This window comes from Oncorhynchus keta, chromosome 19, assembly GCF_023373465.1.
Source record: "Oncorhynchus keta strain PuntledgeMale-10-30-2019 chromosome 19, Oket_V2, whole genome shotgun sequence".
NCBI classification, from domain to species: domain Eukaryota; kingdom Metazoa; phylum Chordata; class Actinopteri; order Salmoniformes; family Salmonidae; genus Oncorhynchus; species Oncorhynchus keta.
In genome coordinates, this window is record NC_068439.1 from 33,001,163 (window position 1) to 33,016,526 (window position 15,364).

The window sequence follows — 15,364 nt, forward strand, 5'->3', positions numbered from 1 at the left end:
CAGTGCATTTCAAACACAGATTCTAAATAAATACAATTATTTTTTAAATGCAGTCATTAAATATCCCTTTGAGTATGTTGAAGTTATTAATTACACTTTGGATGGTGTATCAATACACTCAGTCACTACATAGATACAGGTGTCCTTAACTCAGTTGCCGGAGAGGAGGTAAACTACACAGGAATTTCACTTTGAGGCCAATGGTGACTATAAAACAGTTAGAGTTTAACGGCTGTGACAGGAGAAAACTGAGGGATGGATCAACAACATTGTAGTTACTCCACAAAACTAACCTAATTGACAGAGTGAAAAGAAGGAAGCCTGTACAGAATCAAATTATTATGTGTGGGGTAAAATCAATACAACACATTGCTGAGGACCACTCCATATTTTCAAGCATAGTGGTGGCTGCATCATGTTGTGGGTATGTTTGTAATCATTAAGGACTGGGGAGTTTTTCAGGATAAAAAATAAACGTAATGGAGCTAAGCACAGGCAAAATTCTACAGGAAAACCTGGTTCAGTCTGCTTTTCACCAGACAATGGGAAATTAATTCACCTTTCAGTAGGACAATAACCTGAAACACAAGGCCAAATCTACACTGGAGTTGCTTACCAAGAAGACAAGTGAATGTTCCTGAGTGGCCAAGTTAGTTTTGACTTAAATCTACTTAAGAATCTATGGCAAGAACTAAAACTGCTTGTCTAGCAAAGATCAATAACCAATCTGACAGAGCTTGAAGGATTTTGAAAAGAATAAAAGGCAAATGTTGCACAATCCAGGTGTGTTAAGCTGTAATCGCTGCCAAAGGTGGTTCTATAAAGTATTGACTTAGGGGTGTGAATACTTATGTAAATGATATATTTCTGTATTTTATTTTCAATACATAAAAGAAATGGGGTAATATGCGTGTTCTTTTTTTGTCATTCAGGCTATAACACAACAAAATTTGGATTAAGTCAAGGGGTAGGAGAAGTTTCTGAAAGCACTGTAGTAAACAGTACCAGTGTCTATTGCATATGATCCAATGAAACTGGCTTGCTGGATAATTAACCATTTTGAAGTTTCTTACACGGTTTCTTGGTGGGGAGGGAAGGTGTGGGCGGACAGATGGGGACTGAGGGGGGGGAATGGGTTTGGGTTATTTTTGTATGTATTTCTTCGATTGTTTTTGTACTTGTAACCCCCCCCCCCCTGAAAAAATGATATAACTAAATAAAAAGTTGGCTCTGAAAGACTTACTTTATTGCATGTTAACAGAAATACCCATATCAATAGCACAGTCAAACACATTGTAAATAAACAGCAAACCAGACCTTTAGGACATCAACACATTCACCAATGCTGCCCTCTTGTGAGGACAAGGCATCAGTGGACCATGCACAAATATTACACTAACAGCAGTGACTTTTCTTCACAATGAAAAGAGGTGGAGGGTGGTCGACAAGTGCTGTATTGTTGCAAAAGGAAGAACTGCAAAAGTTAGTTCAGTGGTCAACAAGGGCTGGAATGACACAAAAACGAGTACGACAATGTCAGTTAGCTTTTGGTTAAAGTGTCAAATGGACATACATTTTAATATTTTTTCGGGCAGTCCAGAATATTCTTACTGTTTGAGTATTTTAGTATGTCTAGAATATTAGAGCATACGCAAGAGACTCTTTTGCTTTGTTAGAGCAAATTGTTCAATAAACAAACAAGTAATAAAGAAACAAATAAAGAAAGTAGATATTCAAACAAATGCCATACAAGTCAGGTTTCTTATGATGGAATCATAACACACACGGAAAAGGTTAGGCTATGGTAGGGATCAATTACGTATTCTGTGTGTTGATGTGGCATGTAACAGTATTTGTTTGCTTTTTTCTAATGTGTTCATCAGTGTTCATCTACAACTATTCTATATTCTAACATGATACAATCCTCTCAATGAGCACGACAATACATTGCCAGCATTGGTTGGTTAGCTTGGTAAGTGATTAGAGCTGTGATATCATTCACTTTAAAATACATGAATGTGCAAAACTAGACTAAAAACAATGAACAGAATTATATTATGTAAAGCAAGAAGCATCCTGAATACATCACTATACAGTATTATGACACGGTAGTGATAAAAGCGTGTATTATTTGGTCTCAAAAAGTGTGATGCCACCAAAAAAACAACAAAAGAAGCAATGAAAGTATACCTACATACAATTTTACATTAGCTTCAGTTAGTCCCTAGAATCCTCCAATCCATGCAGTGACAGTGTTAGAAACTAAGACCTTGATTAGTTGATTATTTGAAACTGCTGTGTTAGTGTTGGGCTAGAACAAAAGCCTGCATACCCTCCTCAGGATCAGAGAGGTAGAACCCCTGTCCTATATGTTCATCCTTCACTTTCTGCATCCATGATAATACTTATAATCAGTCTCGTAGCTTTGCAAACATCCTCAAAATGAATAACATTGGTAACAATTGACATTTTCTTCCCATTTTATATAGCTTAATAATTACTGAGGCAATACTGGTTTGAGTGCCTTCATTTACGGCAAAACAGTTATATGTCATTCATGAGAATTTGCCCTGCCAGTCACCACACCATCTCCTTAGAAAGCTGAATTCCCAATTAACCCCTAGCCCCTTTACCCCTTGGCATTCCTGTAGATCTGAAAGGATATGAAAGGTTTGAACAGTATGTAGGCCAAATGCTTCACCTTGCCTTTAGTTAGGCTGGGTGGAATTTCCACCACCTATTTAATCGTTTCAGATCTACAGAACTGTCTAGGGCTCGATTTGGAATTCAGATTAAGACCAACACTGTTGCGCATATAATCCGGCCCAAGTGGCTGGAGTGGAGGATGAAGGAGGTTTGGTTTAGGGCTCAGCCGCCTCGATGGGCTCCACCTGTGGGTCAGTGGGGGGAGTGGAGACCTCCTCTACCTGGTCGGAATCGGGTTCAGTGACAACAACGGCCACCTGCTAAAGGAGAGAGGCAGAGAGAGAAAGACTGAGAAAGAGACAGTTATTATATTGACATGTAATGTTTGACATTAGAAGAATCTATTACTCGAACACATCAAGGTAATCAAACCTCAAGAGATGCACAGTAAATGGTAGCCAACAGTGCTAAATGGATAAGCCATTTTAGGCTGGCACTATATGGTAGGCTAACCCCTCCGGGCTAGCTAGGCCCTACCTGAGATGCTGCAGCCTGCACAGCAGGGGGACCTGCTGGGGGGCGAGTCTGGGGGTAGGCTGGGCGCTGAGTTCCACTGGATGACTAGAGAGAGAGCAAGAAAGAGGAAGTTAAAGGGAGAACAAGACATAAACTTGTGATGTTCAGTATCTATATGTAATAGAGGGTTCACCCTGCCATTTGTTTTAATACATGAAGGGTATCATTTTTGTTTTCTTAAAAAAGGCACAATTTGCACTGAAAGAACTCACAAACTTTGAAGTAAAATGTCTTAAAACTTCCCATACAACAAAGTCCTTAAGAAGGTGGCAATTATTTATGCACATATGGGGGAATTCAGATCCGACTTCTCTCCACATGTATATCTGACCAGTGCCCGCAACGTACGCGTTTTGTGCCCGCAAGGGATGCGTACCCTTATTGTTGTAGTTTTCTCCTCTTCCAATATTTAATGGATTGAACAACTGAATGGCAACTTTCAGGATAATCAAACCACTGTATTTTGTATTCCCCAATATATTTTGTCAGTAAAGGCTCTCCAAACCTGTTTTTTTAAGTAGGTAGATCCCTAAATATGTTCCTAACCCTTAATAATGTACAGATCGGATACTTTTTCAATTTACCAATTGGTGCTAAAACTGAGATATGCATAGGCCTATTAATTGTATGGCTTTCTTTCATTGATCCCTAATATTCTGAACCCATTCTCTCAATATATTATAGTGACTGTCAAGAACATTTGAATTAAAGGTGCACCGTATTTAAAGGGATGGCTTTAGATAACTGAAAACCACATTGAATGAAAAGTCCATGAGGAAATCAGTTGGCCAGCAAGTGGGAGGGTTTTCAGCAGTTTAATTAAATATATTCAGTGCGCATAAAAGAGCCACTCTCAAAGAGCTTGTTGCGCACCTGCGGAAAGTAAGTCTGAATACCAAATACTGAGAAGCGCAGGAAAGGCAAACATTTCCTAAGTCTGAATTGAGCCCATATAAAATAAATAGATTGAAATACATTTTCACATGCAGCAAACACCATCTGCAGTGTTCTAAATTGTTACAGGTTTTAAATCGCAATGCCCGGGCAGCGCTGCACATGTAAAATGGTGCTTGGAGCATTTTAGAATGCCCTTTCCCATGTGTTCTGTTATATGTGGGTTCACCTGCATTCCACCACTTGAGGCCAGCACACTGAGGCCAAACAGCATGGCTGTGATGCAGATGAGCAGCTCCAGAATAAGGAAGATAACCAGAGTACCTATGATGCCGTCAATCAGGAGCTATAAGAAACCACCCATGCGGGAGAGAGACAGGTGAAGAAAGGCATGCGGGATGGACAGTGGTATTGTGGTCCAGAGAAAAATGCTTGATATTACAGTAGCATCAATAAATCCCATACAGCATCAAATGAATGCAATTGCGGGATAAAAAACAGTCCAAAAAGCAAACTATAATGTCAGATCTTATTAATTCATTCATTAAGCAAGATAATACAAACAGATGTCAAACTAGGCCTTTTGAATAGCCATATAATCAACCACATGAAAGTGAATAAAATAACTAATACCTATCTAAACTTACGAATGGGTAAGATGTTATTTAAAACTTTTGCTGCAATACCTTTTCGGGTAATGCTTTGTTATAGCAACTATACGAACAAGGCAGAAATACTGCAACCTACCAAGTGTTAGCATTGACCAGAACATATCTACAATAGTGGTCAACTACTTACTTTACATTTCATTTCGATCAGCCCAGTGCATTTCCTGAAACAATGTTGCTGCAGTAAACAGTAAACACAAAGAAAGACATGTTCCATTTTGAAGAACAATTACACTTTTTCCCTTGAAACTACATTAACCTAGATAAGATACTCATATGGTGTGTTTCTATTCTATAAACAGTAACTCTTCATATGTTCTTACGTATTTTTTACTTTAAAATATGGCAAAAATACAATAGATGATTGGCTGTATCATCAATTAAAACCTTAATAGTGTCATCAAAAATAGAAATGTCATTTACATTCAATTCTAGATCCCACACAGGTTTCGTACTGTTCTATATGAGGACTAAGTTTGAGCAGTCGTGTTAGCATAGTAGAATATGTGTGTATGCTACCTCCCATGCAGACACAGAATAAAGTGGGTCAAAGACTTTGATGCATGACCCCATTTTGACATAGCTCCCACCGTAAATAGTTTAGGCCAAATTGTTCCATTGCAGCCTTTTTACAGTTTAGAACAATGTTGTTCAAATTGGTCAAAGCCTTGCCACAATAATCAAAATCCAAAACTCCTTTGCTGAATTTTTTTAAAGGTTGTTTTTAATAATTCTGGGTAATACCAAACCCTAAAACACTTATTACATGTTTCACCAATGATTGCTTTAATTTGCTGTTTTGTTGAAACAATAATGACATTTAAACAAGTATTTTTGTTGTGGTACTGATATCTACTACTAATATGTGATGTGGCAGAAAAAGAAAAGCCTGCACACTTAATTGACACATTTAAAGTTGTTGTGGGATGTTTTTTTTTTGTATATTCATATGTTTTGATAAAGTGGTCATAAATCATGTGTAATGGGAGCAATGTTGAAATATAGGCCATTAAACAAATCCATTTGGCGGCCAAAATAAAGGTATGCATGTCTGCCAGTATTCCTTGGTGGAGATTGGAGTGCCTAACTGTAGATGAAGTACTCATGAAAACCATGTAACTGATCCTCTCCGTCATTACTGTATGGTTTGAAGCTGGGTGCTGTGCTGAACCAATTAATCAACTACTGTTTTTAATCCTTATTTTACAGAAAACTTTGCTTTAATCAGATGTACTGTATATAGGCCACACGTTGCTTTTAACTAGCAGCACATGGCAAAGGAAAATATACACTGACTATACCAAACATTAGGAACAGCTTCCTAATATTGACTTGCACCCCCCCACCCCCTTTGCCCTCAGAACAACAAAGATTTAAGTGCCTTTGAACGGGGTATGGTAGTAGGTGCCAGGTGCACCGGGTTGTGTCAAGAACTGCAAAGCTGCTAGGTATTTAATGCTCAACAGTTTCCCATGTGTATCAAGAAGGGTCAAACACCGAAAAGGACAGCCAGCCAACTTGACACAACTGTGGGAAGAATTGGAGTCAACATGGGCCAGCATCCATGTGGAACGCTTTTGACACCTTGTAGATTTAAAAAGGTGACATCAATGAGGGATTATAGCTTTCACCTGGATTCACCTGGTCAGTCTGTCACGGAAAAACCTTAGTTCTTAATGTTTCGAACAGTGTATAATATCTTGAGCAGATAAGTGTGCGCAACACAGATTTACGCATTAATCTTTGCTCATTTAAGTTAAGCGTGCTGATCTCATGTCAGAATACCGCCTTGAGTGAAGACATTACACTAATACTTCCACGAAAGAGACAATAGATTTTTTTTGTATAAGCTATTGTTGGATGCAACAACCCTTTTGCTCTCTATAAAAATTTAAATGTTTTTTTCTGAAATCCCGGTTGGAGGATCCCAGAATCAGGAGGGAACAGGCAGGATATCCGGAATCCTCCAACCAGGTGTCTGAAAAACCAGGGAATTTATTAAAGTTCCAGGAATTCTGCAACCCTAGTCCGGAGCAAACATTGTTTCAGAAAATGCATATCAGCAACTGATACAAATGTATTCAAACAACAACGGTAACGATCTTTCAAAACATTTGTCAGAATAAATTAATTGTGAACACATTTTTCACAAAGAACTAGCTTAAAATTATATGAAATTCAGCAAATGAGTTGGGGAATTTTACATTGTGACTCTCATTGTATGTCTTTTGACCTCATGAACTCTCAAGGGGAAGAATGTGTGACATGGTCAGCTACTCAATCAAGATGACCGAGAAGGTTCACTAAACCATGATGACTACATCAAAATTCAGCCTGCACTTCATTGTTTCTTCCTAAAATGATGTTATTCTTTTAGACGCTTTTAAAAAATAATGTTATTCAATTAAAAAAAATCAAAAGTTTGGGGTCAATTAAAAATGTTCTTGTTATTGAAAGAAAAGCTCATTTTTTGTCCATTAAGATAACATAAAATTGATCAGAAATACAGTGTTGACATGGTTAATGTTGTAAATGACTATTGGAGCTGAAAACGGCTGATTTTTAATGGAATATCTACATAGGCTTACAGAGGCCCATTATCAGCAACCATCACTCCTGTGTTCCAATGGCATGTTGTGTTGGCTAATCCAAGTTAACCATTTTAAAAGCCTAATTGATCATTAGAAAACCATTTTGTAATTATGTTAGCACAGCTGAAAACGTTTGTTCTGGTTAAAGAAGCAATATAACTGGCCTTCTTTAGACTAGTTGAGTATCTGGAGCATCAGCATTTGTGGGTTCGATTACAGGCTCAAAATGGACAGAAACAAAGAAGTTTCTTATGAAACTCGTCAGTCTATTCTTGTTCTGAGAAATTAAGGCTATTCCATGCAAGAAACTGCCAAGAAGCATTGTGTTAGATCTTCAGTTTCTTGCCAATTTCTCGCATGGTATCGCTTTCAATTCTCAGAACACGAATAGACTGATGAGTTTCAGAAGAAAGGTCTTTGTTTCTGTCCATTTTGAGCCTGTAAAATTGAGCCCACAAATGCTGATGCTCCAGATACTCAACTAGTCTCAAGAAGACCAGTTTTATTGCTTCTTCAACCAGAACAGTTTTTAGCTGTGCTAATATAATTACAAAATGGTTTTCTAATAATTCTAACAATTAGCCTTTAAATATGATAAATTTGGGATTAGCTAACACAACATGCCATTGGAACACAGGAGTGATGGTTGCTGATAATGGGCCTCTGTAAGCCAATGTTGATATTACATTAAAAATCAGCCATTTCCAGCTACAATAGTCATTTACAACATTAACAATGTCTACACTGTATTTCCGATCAATTTTATGTTATTTCAATGGACAAAAAATGTGCTTTTCTTTCAAAAACAAAGACATTTCTAAGTGACCCCAAACCTTTGAACGGTATTGTATGTAATAATTGTTTATATGCAAATGTATGTAATAATTCAAGGTATACTGTTAGAATGACTGGTTACCACAGCATGCAGCTCCAGTCTCCGGCAGTGTTCACAGTGGTAGGAGTCCTGGCGGTAGGGCAGGTGTTTGGACATCAGGCCCAGAGCAGCCGTGGAGAAGGCAGCACTAATCAAGTGCAGCACCAGGGTACATTTCACCTGGAAGAGAGTACACCACTACACTGACTACGCCCAGATTGACAGAAAATATTATACATTGAAAGTTAGTTTTTTGGGGTTTGTGTGATTTCTTATAAATTGCCTACATCACTCACAAATATCAGTGGTCACACAGGAGTAAACATACCTCCAAGAATGGTGTGCAGCATTTCGGGATAATGTGTTGTTCGGTACATACTGTTGAAAAATGCAGCAAAAAATGTAACTAGCTGAATGCGCTCCAATTGCATTATACCCACCCAAAAGAGAGAAGGCTTCCTGCCCGCGTGGACAAGGACCGACCCAGACAGGATGAGCTGTGGGAGTATACCCATAACAGAATAAGACACATGACTCACAGGTAAGATTACACACCTATACAGAGATTAAAATAACTGATTCAACAAAATAAATAATCTATTCTAGAAAATTGCCATTGTAGGGCTGTAAGCCTATTCATGTGTGGTGGATCAGGGTTGGAGCGAAAGCCTGCAGGAGGGTAGCTCTCCAGGAGGAGGGTTGGCCCGATCTGGCCTAAAGACACACTGCCAATGTAGAGGGCGCTGTTGTAATAGTTGATACTTGGCCAGTAAATTCTGACTGGTACATGTCATCTGGAGTAGGTAGAAGTTGCCCGTACTAACTGATATAGAGCTGGGATTGATTTTATTGCCCTAATGGTTAAGATTAGGATTGGGGGTAGGGACATCTAATTGTAGATCTTTGGTTGGGGTCAGCAATGGCTCACTCACCTGTAAGACAACAATCAAAAGGACAGCGACATCACCAGTGAAGTGGATCTCGTGGAGCTGCAACACAGAGGCGCTCAGGCAGAGGACAAGACACCCGATGATGATCTGGACGGCCTGAGACAATACATTAAGAACTCTCATCAGTACCATTAAAAGGACATTATGTGGTTCGATGGCTCATCTACAGCAAAGTGTTTGGTAACCCCATAGTTGTGTTCAGCAGGACACACCATAGCAAAACATTTTGAAATTCGAAAATGGAATTGGGCCTTCGCTATTATGTCCAGAAATCACTCCCTGATTATTTTTTTTCCTGTTTCATTTGGTGCCTACTGAACAAGACCCAGTTATGGGTTTGATTCAGGCTGGGAATATAAGAGTCTCCTCAATGAATATATTATCATTATATTATAAGGTATCATGATGACGCTTTATTCTACAGTACAGAATTTAAGCTGTTATTGATTCATATCATATCCTTATAGTGTATCACAACCATCTGTATTAATGACTGGAGTATTGGTGTCTCTGAGGGGTCTTTGACCTGGTTTGCTAACTACCTCTCTCAAAGGGTGCAGCATTTAAAGTCAGAACATCTGCTGTCTCAGCCACTGCCTGTCACCAAGGGTGTACCACAAGGCTCGATCCTAGGCGCCACGGTATTCTCAATTTACATCAACAACATAGCTCAGGCAGTAGGAAGCTCTCTCACCCATTTATATGCAGATGATACAGTCTTATACTCAACTGACCCCTCGCCAGAATTTGTGTTAAAAGCTCTACAACAAAGCTTTCTTAGTGTCCAACAAGCTTTCTCTGCCCTTAACCTTGTTCTGAACACCTCCAAAACAAAGGTAATGTGGATTGGTAAGAAGAATGCCCCTCTCCCCACAGGTGTGATGACTACCTCTGAGGGTTTAGAGCTTGTTTAGAGCTTGAATAAAAGTACTTGGGAGTATGGCTAGAAAGTACACTGTCCTTCTCTCAGCACATATCAAAGCTGCAGACTAAGGTTAAATCTAGACTTGGTTTCCTCTATCGTATTTGCTCCTCTTTCACCCCAGCTGCCAAACTAACCCTGATTCAGATGACCATCCTACCCATGATAGATTACGGAGACGTAATTTATAGATCGGCAGGTAAGGGTGCTCTCAAGCGGCTAGATGTTCTTTACCATTCGGCCACCTATTGTCCTTATAGGACACATCACTGCACTCTATACTCCTCTGTAAACTGGTCATCTCTGTATACCCGTTGCAAGACCCACTGGTTGTTGCTTATTTATAAAACCATCTTAGGCCTCACTCCCCTCTATCTGAGAAACCTACTGCAGCCCTCATCCTCCACATACAGCACCCGTTCTGCCAGTCACATTCTGTTAAAGGTCCCCAAAGCACACACATCCCTGGGTCGCTCCTCTTTTCAGTTCGCTGCAACAAACACTCAAACTAGACAGTTTTATCTCAAGCTCTTCATTCAAAGACTCAATCATGGACACTCTTACTGACAGTTGTGGCTGCTTTGCGTGATGTATTGTTGTCTCTCCCTTCTTGCCCTTTGTGCTGTTGTCTGTCTCAACAATGTTTGTACCCTGTTTTGTGCGGTTACCATGTTGTGTTGCTACCATGTCGTTGTTATGTTGTGTTGCTACCATGCTGTGTTTTCATGTGTTGCTGCCATGCTGTTGTCGTCTTAGTGTAGTCTTTATGTAGTATTGTGTCGTCTCTCTTGTCCTGATGTGTGTTTTGTCCTATATTTTTATTCCCAGCCCCCATCCCCACAGGAGGGCTTTATTGTCGTTATTGTAAATAATAATTTGTTCTTAACTGACTTGCTAGTTAAATAAAGTTTTTATTTTATTTTTATGCCTATGTGAAGACGTCACTCACCCCCAAGGTTTTAGGCTCCACCTTCTGGAAGGAGCCCACTTGTCCTGAGGTGAGATTGCTAGTGGGAGGCAGGGGGTCCTGGCTTTTGAGGCCCATGTTGTCGAGGCTGACAAGGCTTTAGATGCAGAAAAGCTACACAAAATGGCATAGATAAACAGTAATGAACTGAGAAAATGATGGACAAGGCAATGAATGGAAGCTGCAGTAAATTACTGGAGGAGTATACAAAGATGAAAATGGTTATGAGGAGGGGAAAATGTATGTTTTTTGAGGAGCCCAGCAATAATAAAGACAGCTAAAATGAAACTACAGGAAATCTTTTTGCAGGATAATATGAGGAATTTGGGATACTTCATTGACATTGGTTGTAAACACGCCATATTTAGTTTGAACAAATATGCATATGCATTAGTGGGCAAAACCTGCAATTTGTCTTGACAAAGGTTATTATGAACTCTGGGAACAACAGGCAATTACAGGTCATTGTGATCTTGAACATGCAGGCTCTCAATTATATTTAAAAAATAACAAATATATGACGTAAATGATCAAGAACTCTTCGTTAACATAAATCAATATCATGTTTGCATTCCAATTAACTTCAAAATATTTCAGATGGAGGTAAATTGAGACGTCTGCCGCCGGTGACAAAAGAGCAACATCAGGACCACAGTCGATTCTGGCAATTCTCCAAACCCTGTACTGCGCCATCATCACACAACTTTAACCCATGTGAGGACGAGCACATCACCATAACTATAGATTATCTTCTAAACAAATATCGAACATAAAGCTTTAGTCAGAAAACCGATAAATATCTGCAATGTTCTGTGGTCGTCAAATTAGATACATACGGGTAGGATATTGTAAGTTTAACCATACACCTGCTAATTTGGGCTACATAAAACAGGAACGTGCTACGTCATGTCCCAGTTAGACCATCTCACAAAGCATGCCGCATTAAAGTGTGTATTCTGTCTTACCTCCTCTGGTTCGAACAAGAAAGTTATTCCTTTATTTATTTTCTGATTTATAATGTCGATAAGGCGCGTTCAGCTACTCCTAACGCGTTGGTGTTGATGGGAGCTAAAAAAAATAACTAGCGGAGACGCAATGCGTGTGTGCTGTAGGTGGATGGGACGTTTTTCACTGCAGTGAGGCGCGGGATGCGCTGCTGCACCGAACTGCGTGTGCATGTGTGCGCGTGTGTGCTGCGGCACTCTGGAAGAAAGACATGCATGACTCATGCTTTTTAAAAAACTTGCAAAGCAATGGAGTAGTTGAGATGAGACCCGTGTAAAATAAAATAACATATATTCACTATTTGCTGCTAGACCAGAGAGATAAAAATCAGAGAGATAAAAACGCCTGTAGTTAATAGTGATCAAACGTATTCCCAAAAACGCAGCACAGGGGCAATGTCCTACATTTTATCGGACATTTATCCCACATTTTTATCTGATGCAAGACGACAAGCATCATGGCGGTTCCATACTGAATGCAGGTATCATGTATAGTAGCGTGCTCTATGCAATCTAAACTCAAGGACATGTGAAGCTTTACCTAAAGGGGGTTCCTCTGCTCAGATGCATGCCAGATTTTACACCGCATCAGATTTACCACCACATCTGCTAACCACATTTTATGTTATAGCAATCTGTGGCAACACGTCATTCAGGGAACGTGGGGGGGCCTTCCTGTTTTGCATGTTATTTTGGCTTTAATATGTGTCCCATATCAGTTTGCAAACAATGTAAAAAAATATATATAATTGAGTTAATAAAGCCGCATACAAACATGGTCTCTTTTTGTTTTCTTGAGTAAGGCAGCTCCAAAAGGCAGGTGTTTCAGCCTAGCGCAGTGCTTTCTGTGGAGGTGAGGCAAACCAGCAGAAATATGGAGCATTGCACCGTGATTGGCTCAGTGTTCTGTCACCCATGGAGACAATACGTCAGCACCAAGTCTAAGGGTAGACCTAAAAGATTCTAGCCCCTGGGGTGCTGCCGTGGAGTTGCATTAGAAGTGCCCATCCAAGAAGGCTCAAGGTCATTGGCCACAGATAAATGACATCAAATCACATTATATGTACAGTAGCTTTGATTGGACTGATCATGTCAACATCATACTTTCAAAATCTTAGCTAGCAGTCATCATCATAAATCAAGTCAACAATCTACTGGCAAATCCTTTTTAATCCTTGTCATATGAAAATAAATAATGAAGAGAAATTATAGATAAAATGTTTCGGTGCTCATCGGCCATTGGACATAAGCATTCCACAACAAATTCAACAATGAGTGGTTTGAAAGGAATCCATGGCTAACTGCAAGCATTGCAAAGCCTGCTATTCAGTGGAGTGGCTGTGTGGTCCCAAGTCTAAGATTAAGGGTCTCTTCTCCTAGTTTAAAATTATAAACATTCAACATTGACCATGCTGTCAATGAAGCATGATTTGTGCCATGCCCAAAAGAACTGTTGAACTCGGAACTGCAAAATCTGACTTTAGTGAGTTCAAGACAACTGGGAACTTGGGAAAAAACGATCTACGACTGGGAAAATAAATGTTTAAGTTTCTAGAGCTATGACCTGAAGATCACTGACATCATCACGATTCAACCCTTTTTATTCTTTGAGTTCCCAGTTATCTTGAAAGCACCATAAATCCAGAAAATGGCAGCCTTTGATGACAAAATTTGCCCACGAAGGAATGTCGCTCCACCTTCCTGTTCCTGCCGGGGCGGCAGGGTAGCCTAGCGGTTAGAGCGTTGGACTAGTAACCGGAAAGTTGCGAGTTCAAACCCCTGACCTGACAAGGTACAAATCTGTCGTTCTGCCCCTGAACAGGCAGTTAACCCACTGTTCCCAGGCCGTCATTGAAAATAAGAATGTGTTCTTAACTGACTTGCCTGGTTAAATAAAGGTTAAAAAAAAAAGTGAGCACAGCACAAGTCCAAAAATGTATTGTATGCTGCTGCATAAATTATGTAATATGCCAAGGAGATATGTATACTGTAGCTAAGAAAGTAATACTAAGTATATGTTGTGTAGTAAGCCTTGTGCCTCACCCTAAGAATTTGGTCTATTTTCACCCAATAAAATTCCACCTACTGTTCTGACTTGTTGGTGCACATGTAGCCTATAACCTGTTTCTGAGAAAAATAATAATTTAATATTGTAATAGCCTTCATTGTTTGCTTATATGCCCCCTTTATTTATTCTACAGTTCTGCTTTGGTGTACAGGGAGAACATCTGGATTCATCTGGATATGTATGCAGCAAAAGTTAAACATTCACCTTCCGCTACCATTTCGGTCAAGCCATCTAGGCATACAGTTTGAAGCATACAGTTTGATGCATATGTTCGATAAATCCAATGTATGCACCACACCGAAATCTCTGCAACTGCCTCTACAACGCAATGCTGCAAGGCAAACAGTGTTTCATTGCAAATTAATGTAATTCTGGTGTACTAAAATGCAATGACGCTGTCGGTGTGATCGAAGTGTTATGGATTACGGATTGCCTCTTATACGCTTGTCGTCCCTTTATGCCATAGTTTGTACATCTCAATTGTCAGTAGAAACCAATTTTTTTTAAGCAAGTCAGCCATATCAGTTGGTAGAGCATGGCGCTTGTAACGCCAGGGTAGTGGGTTCGATTCCCGGGACCACCCATACGTAGAATGTATGCACACATTACTGTAAGTCGCTTTGGATAAAAGCATCTGCTAAATGGCATATATTATTATTATTATATCAGCTATGTTTTTTTAAAGGCAGTAAATGAGGCTGATTGAACTGTTTCGCTGCCAGATAAGGCTCAGCTGATAGACAGGTGTAGCAGTGGTAAGGTGTTGGGACTGCTGTTGGGGCTCTGTTGTTGGGAGAGCTTTATATAGGGCTCCCGGGTCGCGCAGCGGTCTAAGGCACTACATCTCAGTTCAAGATGTGTCACTACAGTCCCTGGTTCGAATCCAGGCTGTATCACATCTGGCCGTGCTTGGATGGAGCACAATTAACCCAGCATTGTCCGGGGTAGGCCGTCATTGTAAATAAGAATTTGTTCTTAACTGACTTGCCTAAACCTGTTGTGACGAGCCATCCCGGATCCGGGATCGTGAATACAGCCTCAAGCTCATTACCATAACGCAACGTTAACTATTCATGAAAATCTCAAATTAAATTAAATCAATATGCTAGCTCTCAAGCTTAGATTTTTGTTAACAACACTGTCATCTCAGATTTTCAAAATATGCTTCTCAACCATAGCAAAACAAGCATTTGTGTAACAGTAT

The 15,364-nt window shown here is 39.7% G+C and overlaps 1 protein-coding gene across 4 annotated transcripts; it reads right to left on the minus strand.

Annotated features, from left to right (window-relative positions):
- Positions 1-1,224: 1,224 nt before the first annotated feature.
- LOC118398082 (uncharacterized) lies at positions 1,225-12,261 on the minus strand. Of its 4 annotated transcripts, none has more exons than XM_035793087.2 (9): positions 12,054-12,261; positions 11,071-11,202; positions 9,182-9,295; positions 8,690-8,746; positions 8,292-8,429; positions 4,915-4,962; positions 4,346-4,462; positions 3,184-3,267; positions 1,225-2,963 (listed from the first exon to the last, which is right to left on the minus strand). In XM_035793087.2, the coding sequence occupies exons 2-9, from the start codon at positions 11,164-11,166 to the stop codon at positions 2,862-2,864; spliced, it is 756 nt and encodes a 251-aa protein (XP_035648980.1). In that variant the 5' UTR covers positions 11,167-11,202; positions 12,054-12,261; the 3' UTR covers positions 1,225-2,861. The 4 variants fall into 4 exon arrangements, with proteins under 4 accessions (XP_035648980.1, XP_035648979.1, XP_035648982.1 ...); XM_035793086.2 differs by having other exon boundaries at positions 1,225-2,966; positions 12,054-12,259; XM_035793089.2 differs by lacking the exon at positions 4,915-4,962.
- Positions 12,262-15,364: the final 3,103 nt, after the last annotated feature.